Source organism: Salmo salar, chromosome ssa05 (genome assembly GCF_905237065.1).
Source record: "Salmo salar chromosome ssa05, Ssal_v3.1, whole genome shotgun sequence".
Classification (NCBI taxonomy): Eukaryota; Metazoa; Chordata; class Actinopteri; order Salmoniformes; family Salmonidae; genus Salmo; species Salmo salar.
The window spans coordinates 77,492,655-77,510,682 of NC_059446.1; the positions used below are offsets into that span (position 1 = coordinate 77,492,655).

The window sequence follows — 18,028 nt, forward strand, 5'->3', positions numbered from 1 at the left end:
TTATGTTGCGTGGGGTCAGTGGGTGTGTGTGTGTGTGTGTGTGTTTACTGGTCAAACTGTGGATGATGTTGCGTGGGGTTCAGTGTGTGTGTGTGTGTGTGTGTGTGTGTGTGTGTGTGTGTGTGTGTGTGTGTGTGTGTGTGTGTGTGTGTGTGTTTACTGGTCAAAGTGTGAATGATGTTGCGTGGGGTCAGTGTGTGTGTGTGTGTGTGTGTGTGTGTGTGTGTGTGTGTGTGTGTGTGTGTGTGTGTGTGTGTGTTTACTGGTCAAACTGTGGATGATGGTGTGTGGGGTCAGTGTGTGTGTGTGTGTGTGTGTGTGTGTGTTTACTGGTCAAACTGTGGATGATGTTGTGTGGGGTCAGTGTGTGGGTGTGTGTGTGTGTGTGTTTACTGGTCAAACTGTGGATGATGTTGTGTGGGGTCAGTGTGTGGGTGTGTGTGTTTACTGGTCAAACTGTGGATGATGTTGTGTGGGGTGAGTGTGTGGATGTGTAATAGCCCACCTGTCGTCTCTGATGCGGTAGAAGAACCCGTAGCCATGGTGCACCATGGGAGCAACCGCTCCCAGGACTGTGGTGTAGCCAACCAGACTGGTGGACAGGGTAAAGTTACCGCCCCCACCACTGGAGAGAGAACACACACAAATTACACACACCATAAACACACACACACACACACACACACAAACACACCTCTTGGAATACAGTGGATCAGTGAAAAGGTCTGGCATAGGAAGTCCCTCCTCCTTGGCGATCAGGTACAGGCCCAGGAGATGTCTGTCAAACCCTTTTCCGTTCTGTGCCTCAGCCATCAGTTTGTTGTGCTTGTTGAAGGCCAGCAGCAGGGCTTTCCTCTTAGCCTCAGCCTGGGAGACATACACAAAGTCAGAGTGTAAGTAGCCTGGTCGCCAGATTTACATGTATGGCATGACAATGTATGAAGAACTAATCGTTTACTGGATACACACACACTCTCACACTTACGCTGGCTGCAGGGAGGAGCATGGTATGGCACCAGTTCTGTGCCTCCAGGGTACAGGGCCTCATGGTCTCAGTCCTGCCGTGGTAGAACCTTCTGGTCATCGCTGTCTCATAGCAACTACCTAACCTGGGAGGGGGGATTATTATCAATCATCAGTTATGGAGAGAATATTGGGGAGGAAGGATAGATGAATTTGATGGATAGATGGATGGGCGGGAGGGTGGATGGATGAATGTTTGGTGGATGGATGGATTCATTGGATGGATAGTGGATGCAGGGCCGGCTCCAAGCATAATAGACATAAGCCGTTGCTTAGGGCCCCAGGCTGCTAGGGCGCCCTCAACCTCCCCCAAAATTATTATTATTTGAGAGTTAGAATAGTAGAATACATCAGTTGCAAGGTCGAAATGTGGTTCTGCACAAGCAATTTCTCTCTTGTTATGTAAGCCATTCAATTCACCATGTCTTCTAACATTTTTTAAATTGGTAAGTTAGCCTAGCCAGCTATCTAAACTTGTAATCATGGCTGAACACCGACCAGGGTGCCTGGGGGCCCTGACCTCCAGGGGGCTCCTATTGATTTTGTTAGTCACTCACTCTATCGTCATTAACATGGCATAAGTCATGGCAAAATGTGTAGAATTACAAGAAGTTAGCTTTAAAACTGAAAATAATGTCTCTCGACCCCATGGCCTAGCTTAGGCCCCAACGAAATCTCGCTTAGGGCCCCCAAAAGGCTAGAGCCGGCCCTGGCCGGATGGATGGTATTACCTCCCATGCTGTCTGTAATAAGCCAGTTGAAGGGCCAGTTGTATGAAGGTGTCTGGGTGGAGCTTCCTCTGTTTGATGGCTGCTTTCCCAAACGAGGTGAACGCATAACACACCACCTGCAAGTCCTGAGTCTGGAGACACACACAGGTGTCTGTCAAACCAGATATCACACACAGATTAGAGTTGTGTGTGTGTTGGGGAGTGTAAGGGCCTGTGAGGGTGTGTTTGTGATCAACACAACACCTGCGACGCTCCAATCTGACCACCACCGTGAAGCAGAGTCATGAATGCGTATGTGTGTGTGTGAACTCACAGTCTCAAAGTACTGTTGCTTGGCATGTGTAACGTCACTCCTGACTCTGTCATCCACAGTGAAGACCAACTCTTCAGGAAGAGGCATAGGCCGCACTGTCTCACAGCCCTACATAGACACACACAATACAAATGATACTGTTGCTTACTCACAGTGAAATTAACCTGTTTATTACCTGATACATGGAAGCATAATAGCATATCCTGTTGTTCTCAGGTGTGGGCTACGGCGTAAAATCTTCTAAATAGAACCAGATTGTAGTTTTATGCTGAGCTGGCATGCTTACGCCCAGGTTTCACTGAAATTAACAGAAGTGTCTCACACTCAGCAATACTTATGCGTCCAGTTTAGCAGGCCAGTAAGGAACTTAGAATTAAGGACAAACAAGATATAGTCAATGAAAATAAGTTCAATAGAAACAGTATTTACCTTCCACTTGCCGTCTGTAGCTTTGAGCTGCTGATCCACATAGTAACCCTGAGTTACCAGCACCATGGCATCGTAGGGGGCATGCTGCAACACACACCAGCAATTACCATACATAGGAGCACACTCACAACAAAACATCATCACACTACTGCTAACAGAGGAGTATTGTTATTTCAAATCATCTCTCTCTCTACAAAACATCATTACACTACTGCTAACAGAGGAGTATTGTTATTTCAAATCATCTCTCTCTCTACAAAACATCATTACACTACTGCTAACAGAGGAGTATTGTTATTTCAAATCATCTCTCTCTACAAAACATCATTACACTACTGCTAACAGAGGAGTATTGTTATTTCAAATCATCTCTCTCTCTACAAAACATCATTACACTACTGCTAACAGAGGAGTATTGTTATTTCAAATCATCTCTCTCTCTACAAAACATCATTACACTACTGCTAACAGAGGAGTATTGTTATTTCAAATCATCTCTCTCTCTACAAAACAGTAACACACGTCACAATTGGATCCGAAGGTTCCGTCAGCGAAGGAGATGGAGTTGTAGGACTTGTCTCCCCAGCGGATGGTGGGGTCTCCTGTCAGCGCTTCCCAGGTCACCTGGGGGCAAAGGCCAAAGGTCAGATTATACCATACTAAGGATGGTATGAATGCCTGTGGTGTGTGTGTGTGTTTGTGTACGTACCGGTGTGTAGTTCTCTGCAGTAGCGTAGGGTTTAGCATCGTCCAGTGAGACCACAAACAGACTGCTCTGGATGGTCTCTAAGATCGTCTTATTGGCTGGATCTATACCTATCAGATACTCCCTGGCCTACAGACACAGAGAGAGCGAGAGAGAGGGAGAGCGAGAGAGCGGGAGAGCGGTTTAGGGCATGGTGATGTCCATTCTATACAGCCAACTTCACACACACCTTAGCCCAGCGTGTCCTCTCCTCTGAGGTGAGAGCAGCGACACCATCTCCCGCTGGCTCCCCTTCACAACACTGCTTCACATGGGTCAGCTGCCTACACACACACACACACACACACACACACACACACACACACACACACACACACACACACAGGCACATAAATACATGCAAATATATGCAGATGCACACAAATATACCTAAATATCCACCGGCAAGAATACCTGAGCAGCTCTGGAGGGGTAAGAATGTGTCCATCACACACTGCATCAAACGAGAAGAAACGCCCCTTACACATCACCACCACATGGGAGGGGCATGGACCCTCGCTCTCTACAACACACACAGAAAAAACATCAATACATACAGTACCAATCAAAGGTTTGGACACACCTACTCATTCCAGGGTTTTACTTTATTTTTACAATTTTCTACATTGTAGAATAATAGTGAAGACATCAAAACTATGAAATAAAACATATGGAATCATGCAGTAAACAAAAAAATGTTAAACAAATCAACCTATATTTTATATTTAAGATTCTTCAAAGTAGCCACTCCTTGCCTTGATGGCAGCTTTGCACACTCTTGGCATTCTCTCAACCAGCTTCACCTGGAATGCTTATCCAACAGTTTTTAAGAAGTTCCCACATATGCTGAGCACTTGTTGGCTGCTTTTCCTTCACTCTGCGGTCCAACTGATCCCAAACCATCTCAATTGGGTTAGGTTGGGTGATTGTGGAGGCCAGGTCATCTGATGCAGCACTCCATCACTCTCCTTAGTCAAATAGCCCATATTTTGGGTCATTGTCCTGATGTGTTGGGTCATTGTCCTTTTGAAAAACAAATAGTAGTCAAACCAGATGGGATGGCGTATTGCTGCAGAATGCTGTGGTAGCCATGCTGGTTAAGTGTGCCTTGAATTCTAAATAAATCACTTAGTGTCACCAGCTAAGCACCCCCACACAATCACACCTCCTCCTCCATGCTTCACGGTGGGAACCCCACATGCAGAGATCATCTGTTCACCTACTCTGCGTCTCACAAAGACACGGTGGTTGGAACCAAAAATCTCAAATCTGGCCTCATCAGACCAAAGGACAGATTTCCACCGGTTTTATGTCCATTGCTTGTGTTTATTGGCCCAAGCAAGTCTCTTCTTCTTATTGGTGTCCTTTAGAGTGGTTTCTTTGCAGCAATTCGACCATGAAGGCCTGATTCAGATGGTCTCCTCTGAACGGTTGATGTTGAGATGTGTCTGTTACTTGAACTCTGTGAAGCACTTATTTGGGCTGCATTTTCTGAGGCTGGTAACTCTAATGAACTTATCCTCTGCAACAGAGGTAATTCTGGGTCTTCATTTTCTGTGGCGGTCCTCATGTGCCAGTTTCATCATAGCGCTTGATGGTTTTTGTGACTGCACTTGAAGAAACGTTCAACGTTCTTGAAATTTTCCAGATTAACTGACCTTCATGTCTTAAAGTAATCAATACACACCTCCACACACACATGGAAAACACACACACACACCTAAATAAATAACACAGAGTACTACACACAAAAACAAAACACAAACATATTGCATGGCGGTGTTGGGGGGGTCACCTACCTGTCTTAAAGTAGTTGATGATGGTATCCTTGGTGACTCCAGGAACTTTACATGTACAGAACAGCATTCTGAACTGGTCCATATCCAACACCACATTACCAGCTTTATGAGGGTCCAGCCTCTCCCTGGCAGGGACCACACAGTCAGAGAGTGTGTGTACTGAACGTGTGTGTTTAGGGATACACAAGGTACGTACGTATACACCGTCCAACTAAATGCTTAGTTGCAGGTTCCTTCTCGACAATGAAACAACAATAAGAAATAAATATAATAATATGAACATAAAGTAGCTGGCTCAGTAGAATAGAATCAATATTTCAAACAACTATAATACACGAAGGCACAATTTATAGTTCAATATTAACACGTGTTTTGGGGAAGGGGGGGATTGGAGGGCAAGTGTTTAAATTGTGCATTATTTAGCAATCGTAGCAGTAGTTGTGATGCGTGTGTAACCTTAATACAGTGAGGGAAAAAAGTATTTGATCCCCTGCTGATTTTGTTCGTTTGCCCACTGACAAAGAAATGATCAGTCTATAATATTAATGGTAGGTTTATTTGAACAGTGAGAGACAGAATAACAACAAAGAAATCCAGAAAAACGCATGTCAAAAATGTTATAAATTGATTTGCATTTTAATGAGGGAAATAAGTATTTGACCCCTCTGCAAAACATGACTTAGTACTTGGTGGCAAAACCCTTGTTGGCAATCACAGAGGTCAGACGTTTCTTGTAGTTGGCCACCAGGTTTGCACACATCTCAGGAGGGATTTTGTTCCACTCCTCTTTGCAGATCTTCTCCAAGTCATTAAGGTTTCGAGGCTGACGTTTGGCAACTCGAACCTTCAGCTCCCTCCACAGATTTTCTATGGGATTAAGGTTTGGAGACTGGCTAGCCCACTCCAGGACCTTAATGTGCTTCTTCTTGAGCCACTCCTTTGTTGTCTTGGCTGTGTGTTTTGGGTCATTGTCATACTGGAATACCCATCCACGACCCATTTTCAATGCCCTGGCTGAGGGAAGGAGGTTCTCAACCAAGATTTGACGGTACATGGCCCCGTCGATTGTCCTTTTGATGCGGTGAAGTTGTCCTGTCCCCTTAGCAGAAAAACACCCCCAAAGCATAATGTTTCCACCTCCATGTTTGACCGTGGGGATGGTGTTCTTGGGGTCATAGGCAGCATTCCTCCTCCTCCAAACACGGCAATTTGAGTTGATGCCAGAGCTCCAATTTGGTCTCATCTGACCACAACACTTTCACCCAGTTGTCCTCTGAATCATTCAGATGTTCATTGGCAAACTTCAGACGGGCATGTATATGTGCTTTCTTGAGCAGGGGGACCTCGCGGGCGCTGCAGGATTTCAGTCCTTCACGGCGTAGTGTGTTACCAATTGTTTTCTTGGTGACTATGGTCCCAGCTGCCTTGAGATCATTGACAAGATCCTCCCGTGTAGTTCTGGGCTGATTCCTCACCGTTCTCATGATCATTGCAACTCCACGAGGTGAGATCTTCCATGGCGCCCCAGGCCGAGGGAGATTGACAGTTCTTTTGTGTTTCTTCCATTTGCGAATAATCGCACCAACTGTTGTCACCTTCTCACCAAGCTGCTTGGCGATGGTCTTGTAGCCCATTCCAGCCTTGTGTAGGTCTACAATCTTGTCCCTGACATCCTTGGAGAGCTCTTTGGTCTTGGCCATGGTGGAGAGTTTGGAATCTGATTGATTGATTGCTTCTGTGGACAGGTTCCCAGGTGTCTTTTATACAGGTAACAAACTGAGATTAGGAGCACTCCCTTTAAGAGTGTGCTCCTAATCTCAGGTCGTTACCTGTATAAAAGACACCTGGGAGCCAGAACTCTTTCTGATTGAGAGGGGGTCAAATACTTATTTCCCTCATTAAAATGCAAATCAATTTATAAAATTTTTGACATGCGTTTTTCTGGATTTTTTTGTTGTTATTCTGTCTCACTGTTCAAATAAACCTACCATTAAAATGATAGACTGATCATTTATTTGTCAGTGGGCAAACGTACAAAATCAGCAGGGGATCAAATACTTTTTGCCCTCACTGTATGTATATATATATACACACACACACACCTTCCTAATATTGAGTTGCACGCCTTTTTGCCCTCAAAACAGCCTCAATTTGTCGAAGCATGGACTCTACAAGGTGTCGAAAGCGTTCCACAGGGATGCTGGCCTATGTTGACTCCCCGTTCAAAAGGCACTTAAATATTTTATCTAAGCCCATTCAACTTCTGAATGACACACACACATACACAATCCATGTCTCAATTATATCAAGGTTTAAAATCACTCTTTAATGAACCTGTCTCCTCCCCTTCATATACACTGATTGAATTGGATTTAACAGGTGACATCAATAAGTGATTATAGCTTTCACCTGGATTCACCTGGTCAGTCTATGTCATGGAAAAAGCATGTTTTGTACACTCAATGTGAGTATCTTACGTGCGGAGCAGGTCCCAGTACTGTAGAGTGTGCCACATGCTTATGCTGGTCCTCTGTAGCTGTACTCCCTCTGTAGGGGGCCAGCAGTGCTCTAGGTAGGGTGCAGGACCTCCGAAGTTCACATTCAACTGGGAGGGGTAACGCATTTCCAGATAGGCTGCATTCAACCACCACTCCTCCAACTGGGGGAAAACACACACACAGAATAAAGATGAAACACTGCAGGGAGACACCATAATGACTGCAGTATTTAAAACACTCAAAGATTCCCTTTCGCAGTTGCTCAGGGTTGAGCATGGTGTGTGACCAGTTCCCACAGGTTCTAGCTGTGCAGTGTGTTGTGTGTGTGTGTTGAGTGTAGAGGTCAACCGATTAATTGGAATGGCCGATTAATTAGGGCCGATTTCAAGTTTTCATAACAATCGGTAATCTGCATTTTTGGACACCGATTATGGCAGATTACATTGCACTCCACGAGGAGACTGCGTGGCAGGCTGACTACCTGTTATGTGAGTGCAGCAAGGAGCCAAGGTAAGGTGCTAGCTAGCATTAAACTTATCTTATAAAAAACAATCAATCTTAACATAATCACTAATTAACTACACATGGTTGATGATATTACTAGTTTATCTAGCTTGTCATGCGTTGCATATAATCGATGCGGTGCCTGTTAATTTATCATTGAATCACAGCCTACTTCGCCAAACAGGTGATTTAACAAGCGCATTTGCGAAAAAAGCACTGTCGTTGCACCAATGTGTACCTAACCATAAACATCAACGCCTTTCTTAAAATCAATACACAAGTATATATTTTTAAATCTGCATATTTAGTTAATATTGCCTGCTAACATGAATTTCTTTTAACTAGGGAAATTGTGTCACTTCTCTTGCGTTCTGTGCAACAGAGTCAGGGTATATGCAGCAGTTTGGGCCGCCTGGCTCGTTGCGAACTGTGTGAAGACTATTTATTCCTAACAAAGACAGCCAACTTCGCCAAACTGGGGATGATTTAACAAAAGCGCATTTGCAAAAAAAGCACAATCGTGCACGAATGTACCTAACCATAAACATCAATGCCTTTCTTAAAATCAATACACAGAAGTAGATTTTTTTAAACCTGCATATTTAGTGTCATGTAGAGTAGGCCAGAAGGCTAAACTGGAAAACCTAACCACTATCCAAATAAAATCGCCGTTGAAAAATCATAATTGGTCAACCTCTAGTTGAGTGTGTGTACCCAGTTCCTGCGTGTCCTGGCTCTCTGCAGTAGTTTTTGGTGCAGGTCTTTGCCGATGCCCTCTCGAAACCTCTTCACTATGGCCGCAGTCACCTGGTACTCCTCCTCTGTAGCAAACGGCCGCACTGGAAAATACACACAGACATTTCAGTAACTAGACACATTTTTATCCAGGGTCCATGCTAACGGCACTTCTGTCACACATGCAGGAATCTCACCTGCATCCAGGTACTTGGCAAGGCTCCCCTCTAGAGACGGTACAGGGAGAGGAGGCAGGCTATGCTGGTACCGGAACGTCCGCTCAGTGGGGAACTCTGACACCTGGTTGGTCATGTCACCTAGAGCACCAAAACACCTGGTTAGCCATGTTGTCACCTACAGCACCAAAACACCTGGTTAGCCATGTTGTAACCTACAGCACCAAAACACCTGGTTAGCCATGTTGTCACCTACAATACCAAAACACCTGATTAGTCATGTTGTCACCTACAGCACCAAAACACCTGATTAGTCATGTTGTCACCTACAGCACCAAAACACCTGATTAGCCATGTTGTCACCTACACCACCAAAACACCTGGTTTGCCATGTTGTCCCCTACAGCACCAAAACACCTGGTTAGCCATGTTGTCACCTACAATACCAAAACACCTGGTTAGCCATGTTGTCACCTACACCACCAAAACACCTGGTTAGCCATGTTGCAACCTACAATACCAAAACACCTGGTTAGCCATGTTGTCACCTACAGCACCAAAACACCTGGTTAGCCATGTTGTCACCTACACCACCAAAACACCTGGTTAGCCATGTTGTCACCTACACCACCAAAACACCTGGTTAGCCATGTTGTCACCTACACCACCAAAACACCTGGTTAGCCATGTTGTAACCTACAATACCAAAACACCTGGTTAGCCATGTTGTCACCTACAATACCAAAACACCTGGTTAGCCATGTTGTCTCCTACAGCACCAAAAACGTGTTTAGCCATGTTGTCACCTACACCACCAAAACACCTGGTTAGCCATGTTGTCTCCTACAGCACCAAAAACTTGTTTAGCCATGTTGTCACCTACACCACCAAAACACCTGGTTAGCCATGTTGTCCCCTACAGCACCAAAACACCTGGTTAGCCATGTTGTCACCTACAGCACCAAAACACCTGGTTAGCCATGTTGTCTCCTACAGCACCAAAAACTTGTTTAGCCATGTTGTCACCTACACCACCAAAACACCTGGTTAGCCATGTTGTCCCCTACAGCACCAAAACACCTGGTTAGCCATGTTGTCACCTACAATACCAAAACATCTAGTTAGCCATGTTGTCACCTACAATACCAAAACACCTGGTTAGCCATGTTGTCACCTACACCACCAAAACACCTGGTTAGCCATGTTGTCTCCTACAGCACCAAAAACTTGTTTAGCCATGTTGTCACCTACAGCACCAAAACACCTGGTTAGCCATGTTGTCCCCTACAGCACCAAAAACGGGTTTAGCCATGTTGTCAAATACACCACCAAAACACCTGGTTTAGCCCGGTTGTCCCCTACAGCACCAAAAACTTGTTTAGCCATGTTGTCCCCTACAGCACCAAAACACTTGGTTAGCCATGTTGTCACCTACATTACCAAAACACCTGGTTAGCCATAGACCTACTGTCCCCTAGCCTGGTAGACTCTAGGAATCCAAGTGTGGACTGGACAATCCTCCACTTTCGTCAATTTTAAAAAATATCTTGGATCTTGGACCATGTTAACTGTACGGGAGAGTTGAGACATTTTTCAAGGGAAATATAGTATTCTTTCTAAAAAAAAAGATATATTTCAGGATGTTGTGCATCGCTGGAAATAATCAGAATTAATGTAAACAGTTTTGAAAACATAACTTGTCACACAAAAAGTGGTCTCTTGGCACCACATACCATGGGGTAAGTTGAGCTGCAGGACAGGGTGAATGAAACCACCTACACATTTCTGTACTGAATGAAATAATACCACTACCTTTTAAAACCATATCTATCTTTATTTTCTAAACACATCTTTTTTTAGCATTTAATCACTTTAAGCACATTTTTAAGCTGCAAAATGTAACTTTTTGGTTAACCTTACCAAATTCAATGTGAGTTCTGTCATTCTCATTCAAAGCAAGTCTAAGTAGCAGTAGATATGTTCTATGTGGGCTATTTCTATGCTTCCCATTCTTAAGTTTAGATTTTACGTCTTTTACTTTCGGTTTTGTACACCAGCTTCAAACAGCGGAAAATACAATATTTTTGGTTATTGAAAATATTTCACAGTGGTTTAGATGGTACAATGATTCTCTATACTCCTCACACTCAACTCTGGACCTCGAAGCCAGTCCCCTGCATTTTTTCATTGCAAGATGGCGCCGACAGATGGTCGCCTCGCTTCGAGTCCTTAGTAAACTATGCAGTATTTAGTTTTTTTTAATGTATTACAAGCATTTTGCTACACTCGCATTAACATCTGCATGTGACCAATAAAATTGTATTTGATCAAGGACTGATTTAGCCCTGGGACATCAGGTGGGTGCAATTTATTATCAGATACAACAGAAAACCAGTAGGCTTCAGATCTTGTAGGGTAAGAGTTGAATACCACTGCTCTACACACTGAGTACACAAACATTAGGAACACATTCTTAATATTGAGTTGCACCCCCATTTGCCCTCAGAAGAGCCTCACTTCATTGCTCTTCACTTCATTGGGGAATGGACTCCACAAGGTGTCGAAAGCATTCAACAGAGATGCTGGCCCATGTTGACTGCAATGCTTTGTCAAGTTGACTGGATGTGCGGTCCCGTGTGGCTCAGTTGGTATAGCATGGTGTTTGCAACGCCAGGGTTGTGGGTTCGATTCCCACGGGGGACCAGTACGGAGAACAAAATGCATGAAATGTATGCATTCACTACTGTAAGTCGTTCTGGATAAGAGCGTCTGCTAAATGACTAAAATGTAAATGTGAAAAAATGTGCTTTGGGTGGTGGACTACTCTTGATACAGATGGGAAACTGTTGAGCATTAAAAACCCAGCAGTGCTGCAGTTCTTTTTTGTATATTTTTTTCTTTGACCCTCTTTTTCGATATTGTTTCAAAGCTGCAACTTTCCAACAGGCTCGGGAGAGGCGAAGGTGGAGTCATGCGTTCTCCAAAACATCACCTGCCTAACATCACTCCTTAACCGATGTGTCGGAGGAAACACTGTTCAACCGGCGACGGCCCGCAGACACCCGGCCCACCACAAGGAGTCGCTAGAGCACGATGAGACAAGTAAAGCCCCACCGGCCAAACCCTCCCCTAACCTGGACGACGCTGGGCCAATTGTGCACCGTCCTATGGGACTCCCGGCCATAGCCGGTTGTGGCACAGCCCAAGAATGAACCCGGGTCTGTAGTAACGCCTCAGACCGCTGGGCCCCTCGGGAAGCCCTAGTGTTGCAGTTCTTGACACATTCAAACCGGTGCGCCTGGCATCTACTACCATACCCCGTTCAAAGGCCATAAAACAGTTTATCTTGTCAAGTCACCCTTGCAATAATGCATTGCGCTACGCCTGAATTAAAAAAAATAAAAATGATTTGCTCAACTTGCCATTGGCTAAATTTACTCCAAGTTAAACATTTACTATATTAGCCCACACAGCTACAAGGATGCACTTTCATGCTAGGTTTCAGACCTCATACTGAAGCTTATAGAGACCCCAACTGAGGCAGCAGCTACTCTTCCTGGAGTCCAAACACATTAAGGCACTTACTATTACGCGGACCCAAGTGCAGACTCAGATGAGGAGACTGGGATAATGTAACCAAGGTATTTATTGAAAAACAGGGGGAAGAAGGGGTGCAGGCCAGGGAAAGCTCGGGCGGGTTGCAGGGAGCCAGGTGCTGAGGCTGGAGCGAGGGGAGTTGGGGCTGGGTAAGCAGGTCTGGAGAGGAATCCAAGGAAGCAGTAGAGTGGGGGGGTCCAGGACAGGGTAGGAGGACTGACAAGACGTGGGACTGGAGACAGGGACCAGAGTCAGAGCGGACAGAACTGTAGCGGAGAGGAAAACATCATCAGGCAAAGGAAAACAGCCACAACACAAGAACAGGATCTATGCAGGAACAAATGGCTGAAAACACAGACCGACTGAGCAGAGGTTACGATCTGGCAGCGTGGAAATGGCAGGGCTGAGTATTTGTAGAGGTCTTGATTATGGAACAGGTTGCAGCTGGTGGGGATCTGCTCTGCCTCCAGCACACCTGTCTCCACCCACATAATCACACACACACACACAGAGAAAGAGGGAGAGAGCACTGAGGGAGTAGCGGCAGGTTAGGGAGACACAGGATGAGCAGTAGAGGGCGTGGCAGGCACAGATGTAACAGTACCCCCCCTCTACGGGCGCCAACTGGTGCCCAACCAGCCTTATCTGGGTGTGAGGTATAGAAAGCACGTAAGAGGAAGGGGTCCAGAATATGATAGCGGGGAACCCAACAGCGCTCTTCAGGCCCGTATCCTTCCCAGTCTACCAGGTACTGCCAGCCACGACCCCGGCGGCGCATGTCCAGAAGCTGCCGGACGGTATAGGCAGGATGGTCATCGATGAGCTTAGGGGGGTGGAGGAGCTGCTGCAGGAGGAGACATCGGACTGGAACTGATCAGGGATACATGGAAGGTAGGATGGATCTTGAGAGTAGAGGTCGACCGAGTATGATTTTTCAACGCCGATACTGATTATTGGAGGACCAAAAAAAGCCGATACCGATTAATCGGCCAATTTTTAAATATATATGTAATAATGACAATTACAACAATACTGAATGAACACTTTTAATTTAATATAATACATAAATAAAATCAATTTAGTCTCAAATAAATAATGAAACGTTCAATTTGGTTTAAATAATGCAAAAACACAGTGTTGGAGAAGAAAGTAAAAGTGCAATATGTGTCATGTAAAAAAGCTAACGTTTAAGTTTCTTGCTCAGAACATGAGAACATATGAAAGCTGGTGGTTCCTTTTAACATGAGTCTTCAATATTCCCAGGTAAGATGTTTTAGGTTGTAGTTACTTTTGTAGGCACTTTAGTATTGCCAGTCTAATCTCGGGAGTTGATAGGCTTGAAGTCATAAACAGTGCTGCTAAGAGCTGCTGGCAAATGCAGTAAAGTGCTGTTTGAATGCTTACATGCCTGCTGCTGCCTACCACCGCTCAGTCAGACTGCTCTATCAAATAGCAAATCATAGACTTAATTAGAATATAATAAACACACGGAAATACGAGCCTTAGGTCATTAATATGGTCAAATCCGGAAACTATTATTTCGAAAAACAAAACGTTTATTCTTTCAGTGAAATACGGAACCGTATTTCTGTTATATTGCTGTTACATTGCACAACCTTCAATGTTATGTCATAATTATGTAAAATTCTGTCAAATTAATTACGGTTTTTGTTAGGAAGAAATGGTCTGAGCCAGGCGGCCCAAACTGCTGCATATACCCTGAGTCTGCTTGCACTGAACGCAAGAGAAGTGACACAATTTCCCTAGTTAATATTTCCTGCTAACACAAATTTCTTTTAACTAAAAATATTTACTTGTGTATTGATTTTAATTAAGGCATTGATGTTTATGGTTAGGTACATTGGTGCAACGATAGTGCTTTTTTCGCGAATGCGCTTTTGTTAAATCATCACCCGTTTGGCGAAGTAGGCTGTGTGGCTCCTTGCTGCACTCGCGTAACAGGTGGTCAGCCTGCCACGCAGTCTCCTCGTGGATTGCAATGTAATCTGCCATAATCGGCATCCAAAAATGCTCATTACCGATTGTTCTGAAAACTTGAAATTCCTGTTTACGCCAAGCAGTTTAGTCACCTCAATTTCCTCATTATTCATTACAATATTTAGTTGAGGTTTAGGGTTTAGTGAATGATTTGTCCCAAATACAATTTTTTGTTTTTGAAATATTTAGGACTAACTTATTAGTCCATTCTGAAACTAACTGCAGCTCTTTGTTAAGTGTTGCAGTCATTTCAGTGACTGTTGTAGCTGACATGTATAAGGGTAAGGGAAAGGGGGATACCTAGTCAGTTGTACAACTGAATGCATACAACCGAAATGTGTCTTTCGCTTTTAACCCAACCCCACTGAATCTGAGAGGCGCAGGGGGCTGCCTTAAATCAACATCCACATCTTCGGTGCCCGGGAACAGTGGGTTAACTGCTTTGCTCAGGGGCAGAACGACAGATTTTTACCTTGTCAGCTCGGGGATTCGATCCAGCAACCTTCCGGTTACTGGCCCAACGCTCTAACCACTAGGCTACCTGCCATAGTGTCCAGTCATCTGCATACATAGACACACTGGCATGTCGTTGGTAAAGATTGAAAAAAGTAAGGGGCCTAGACAGCTGCCCTGGAGAATCCCTGATTCTACCTGGATTATGTTGGAGAGGACTACACCCTCGGTGTTCGGTTATCGACATTACAGCAGGGGGTGTAAAGCCATAACACATACGTTTTTCCAGAAGCAGACTATGATCGATAACGTCAAAAGCCGCACTAAAGTCTAACAAAACAGTCCCCACAAACTTTTTATCATAAATGTATCACAGCCAATCGTCAGTCATGTATGCAAGTGCTGTGCTTCCCAATAAGCATGCTGCCGAAAGTCTGTTGTCAATTTGTTTACTGCAAAATAGCCTTGTATCTAGTCAAACACTCTAAAAAAAACTGTCCCTTTAAGAACTCAGTGATGACATCACATCACTATTACAAGCTGGCAGAGTGTTTAGTTCATTACTAAGTGCAGCTGGCAACCTACTGCTGTGAACACAAATCTCAGTTTTGGACATTATTTTCTTTCTGGACAATTTATTCATCACTGTGCGTGAAAACCAAAACTGTAAGTAATGTATATGTTTTCCCCTTGTTTTACTGACGAAGTTGTCAATAGTTAAATAATATTTCTGTAATTATTACAGCATTAGGTGTCTCGTTTTTATGCTCGCTATCTAACATCCTTAGCTACATTTTCGCCTGTCATTGTTAGCTGGTTAGTCTGATGTTGCTAGCCACTTGTATTTTTGTTTCAGTCATTGGTTTAGTATAACAGATGAGAGCTGTATATCTTGTTTGTTATTGCTAAATGAATGTACATTATGTTAGTATTGATGCCATTGTATTCATATTTATTATTTCCAGATCACATCTTGTATGGATAAATGGACAATTAATTGGATAATACCAGCTGAATGACATGGAACAGAATTGCAAACATTGTTAATCTCCAATCAACATCAAAGAACCCTAAACTGAGGAACTGTCTTTCTCACCGTTTCTCTAATAAGAGTACAATCTCCATAACAATAACCTACTCAATCAATGTATGCATTCCAGAGGCATTAACCTCTAATTCGAAAACAAACAAAAATCTCCAAAAGTGTATTAAGGGTTGGTAACAGGCTGATTGGTCGGCTATTTGAGCCAGTAAAGGGGGCATTAGTATTCTTGGGAAGCAGAATGACTTTTGCTTCCCTCCAAGCTTGAGGGCATACACTTTCTAGTAGGCTTAGATTGAAGATATGACAAATAGGAGTGGCAATATCATCCGCTATTATCCTCAGTAATTTTCAATCCAAGTTGTCAGAACCCGGTGGCTTGTCATTGTTGATAGACAACAATAATTTGTTGCTCTTCCACATTCGCTTTGTGGAATTCAAAATTACAATGCTTGTCTGCATTTGTTGTTGGCATGTCATGCCTAAGTTTGCTAATATTGCCAATGAAAAAAATTATTCAAGTAGGTGGCAATATCAGAGGGTTCATCTGATTCAATGAATGATAGAGCTGAGTTTGCATTTTTACAGAACAATCTTTAAATGATTTACTTTGATTTAGATACAAGCATCATGAAACCTCCCAAAAAATGTATGACTTGATGAAATTCCAGTTTTTTTTTTACTTCCTTACAACTTTTTCCATATTTGGTCAAATTATAAATGTTGTTTATGGTTTCCTAGAAACAAGGGTGGCTCAACCTACCTCTTTGGCTCAATGTACCCCAATGTCCCCTACTACAGTAGTCATTATCTACAAAGATAGTTGTAGAATTTGTAGCTGGGCAATTCCATTGTAACGGAATTACGCTGAGACTCAGGTTTTTCACTTTAAAATGTGTGCCAAACAAAAACCATTGATTTCAAAGTTTAACAAACCATACAGAGTATCAGAGTAATTTCACATAAACATGAAAATTGTCCAGCTAGCTAGACTCGCAGGCCAGATGCAACTTTTATTATTCGAGATTAAATTCCATCTTTGCCGAGGCGGCGCAGCGTTGTACCAATGGCATTAATAAGCACGTTTATAGCACAATTGCTCAGCAATTAATTACCATATAAATTCTGGCTACATAACCATATGATGAAACATAGCTAGCAGGTCAGTTCTACTTACTGCAGAAACAAGTGCACTAGCTAGCTATAAAATAGTTGGCCCCTGAGGCCGTTGCATTGTTTTCACGGCTCGAATGTAGGTCCGTTTCAGTTTGCAGTCCGGTCTAAGCAGCTTAATCCCACAAACATGACAAGCAAACTCACTTTAGTATTTTGCGATATTCTGCTAATTCCGATATGTGAATAGTTGTTTTCTCTCGTCCATTCAAAATAAAAATAATGTTGCGGCTATTTTCTAAACTAGACTAGAGGAAGGCGTTTGCGGTAGTTTTGTGTTGTTGCCCCGCTCGTGGTGTATGCTGCGCTTCTCATCACCTTTCACCCAGTAAGAGGTCATGGCTAGAAGGGCTACAGCTTTTGTCAAAAGTGTATTTATTTTGGCATTTTATTTAACTCTGACCTTTTTCCAAATATTACCCTAATTCGCCTAACGTGCTACGTTAATTATCCTAACATGCTGTGTAAATTCTCCTAACCTGCTACGAAAAGTCAAATTTGACAAAAGCGGTATCCCATCTAGTCAACCCCAGTTAGCGGACTGCCAACACCCGGAAGAGTGGAGTGGTGATATTATTACACGTGACTTGGCTTTATTCATTCTTCATGGATATCTATTGTGAGACTGCTAAAACACTCCTCTTAAAATAGTTGTTTGATCTTTACACGAGGCCAGATGTGCATGCATTCTTGTACGGTTGCACGTTTAGATGGTGCATTGTCAGCATTAGATCCTGGTGCATTACCTGCCATTACAGTCTATTTGAAACATCACACTCACAGCACCATACAGATTACAGAAACAGCATCAT

At 43.6% G+C, this 18,028-nt stretch overlaps 1 protein-coding gene across 2 annotated transcripts in view; it reads right to left on the reverse strand.

The window, feature by feature from the left end:
- The window catches only part of LOC106596185 (peroxisomal carnitine O-octanoyltransferase-like), a 20,649-nt gene extending 3,082 nt beyond the window's left edge, over positions 1 to 17,567 (reverse strand). The window contains exons 1-15 of one of the 2 annotated variants that reach the window (XM_045718993.1): positions 17,364 to 17,567; positions 8,975 to 9,094; positions 8,757 to 8,881; positions 7,518 to 7,699; positions 5,041 to 5,165; positions 3,656 to 3,764; positions 3,432 to 3,525; positions 3,206 to 3,331; positions 3,019 to 3,120; positions 2,497 to 2,580; positions 2,068 to 2,175; positions 1,755 to 1,885; positions 986 to 1,109; positions 695 to 867; positions 506 to 625 (exon numbers count right to left, since the gene is read on the reverse strand). In XM_045718993.1, coding sequence (XP_045574949.1) covers positions 506 to 625; positions 695 to 867; positions 986 to 1,109; positions 1,755 to 1,885; positions 2,068 to 2,175; positions 2,497 to 2,580; positions 3,019 to 3,120; positions 3,206 to 3,331; positions 3,432 to 3,525; positions 3,656 to 3,764; positions 5,041 to 5,165; positions 7,518 to 7,699; positions 8,757 to 8,881; positions 8,975 to 9,089 — 1,718 coding nt within the window. In that variant the 5' untranslated portion in view covers positions 9,090 to 9,094; positions 17,364 to 17,567. Of the gene's footprint in view, positions 1 to 505; positions 626 to 694; positions 868 to 985; positions 1,110 to 1,754; positions 1,886 to 2,067; positions 2,176 to 2,496; positions 2,581 to 3,018; positions 3,121 to 3,205; positions 3,332 to 3,431; positions 3,526 to 3,655; positions 3,765 to 5,040; positions 5,166 to 7,517; positions 7,700 to 8,756; positions 8,882 to 8,974; positions 9,095 to 17,220 lie in introns of both variants that reach the window. The other variant, XM_045718994.1, reaches the window with a different exon arrangement.
- Between the last annotated feature and the right edge of the window lie 461 nt (positions 17,568 to 18,028).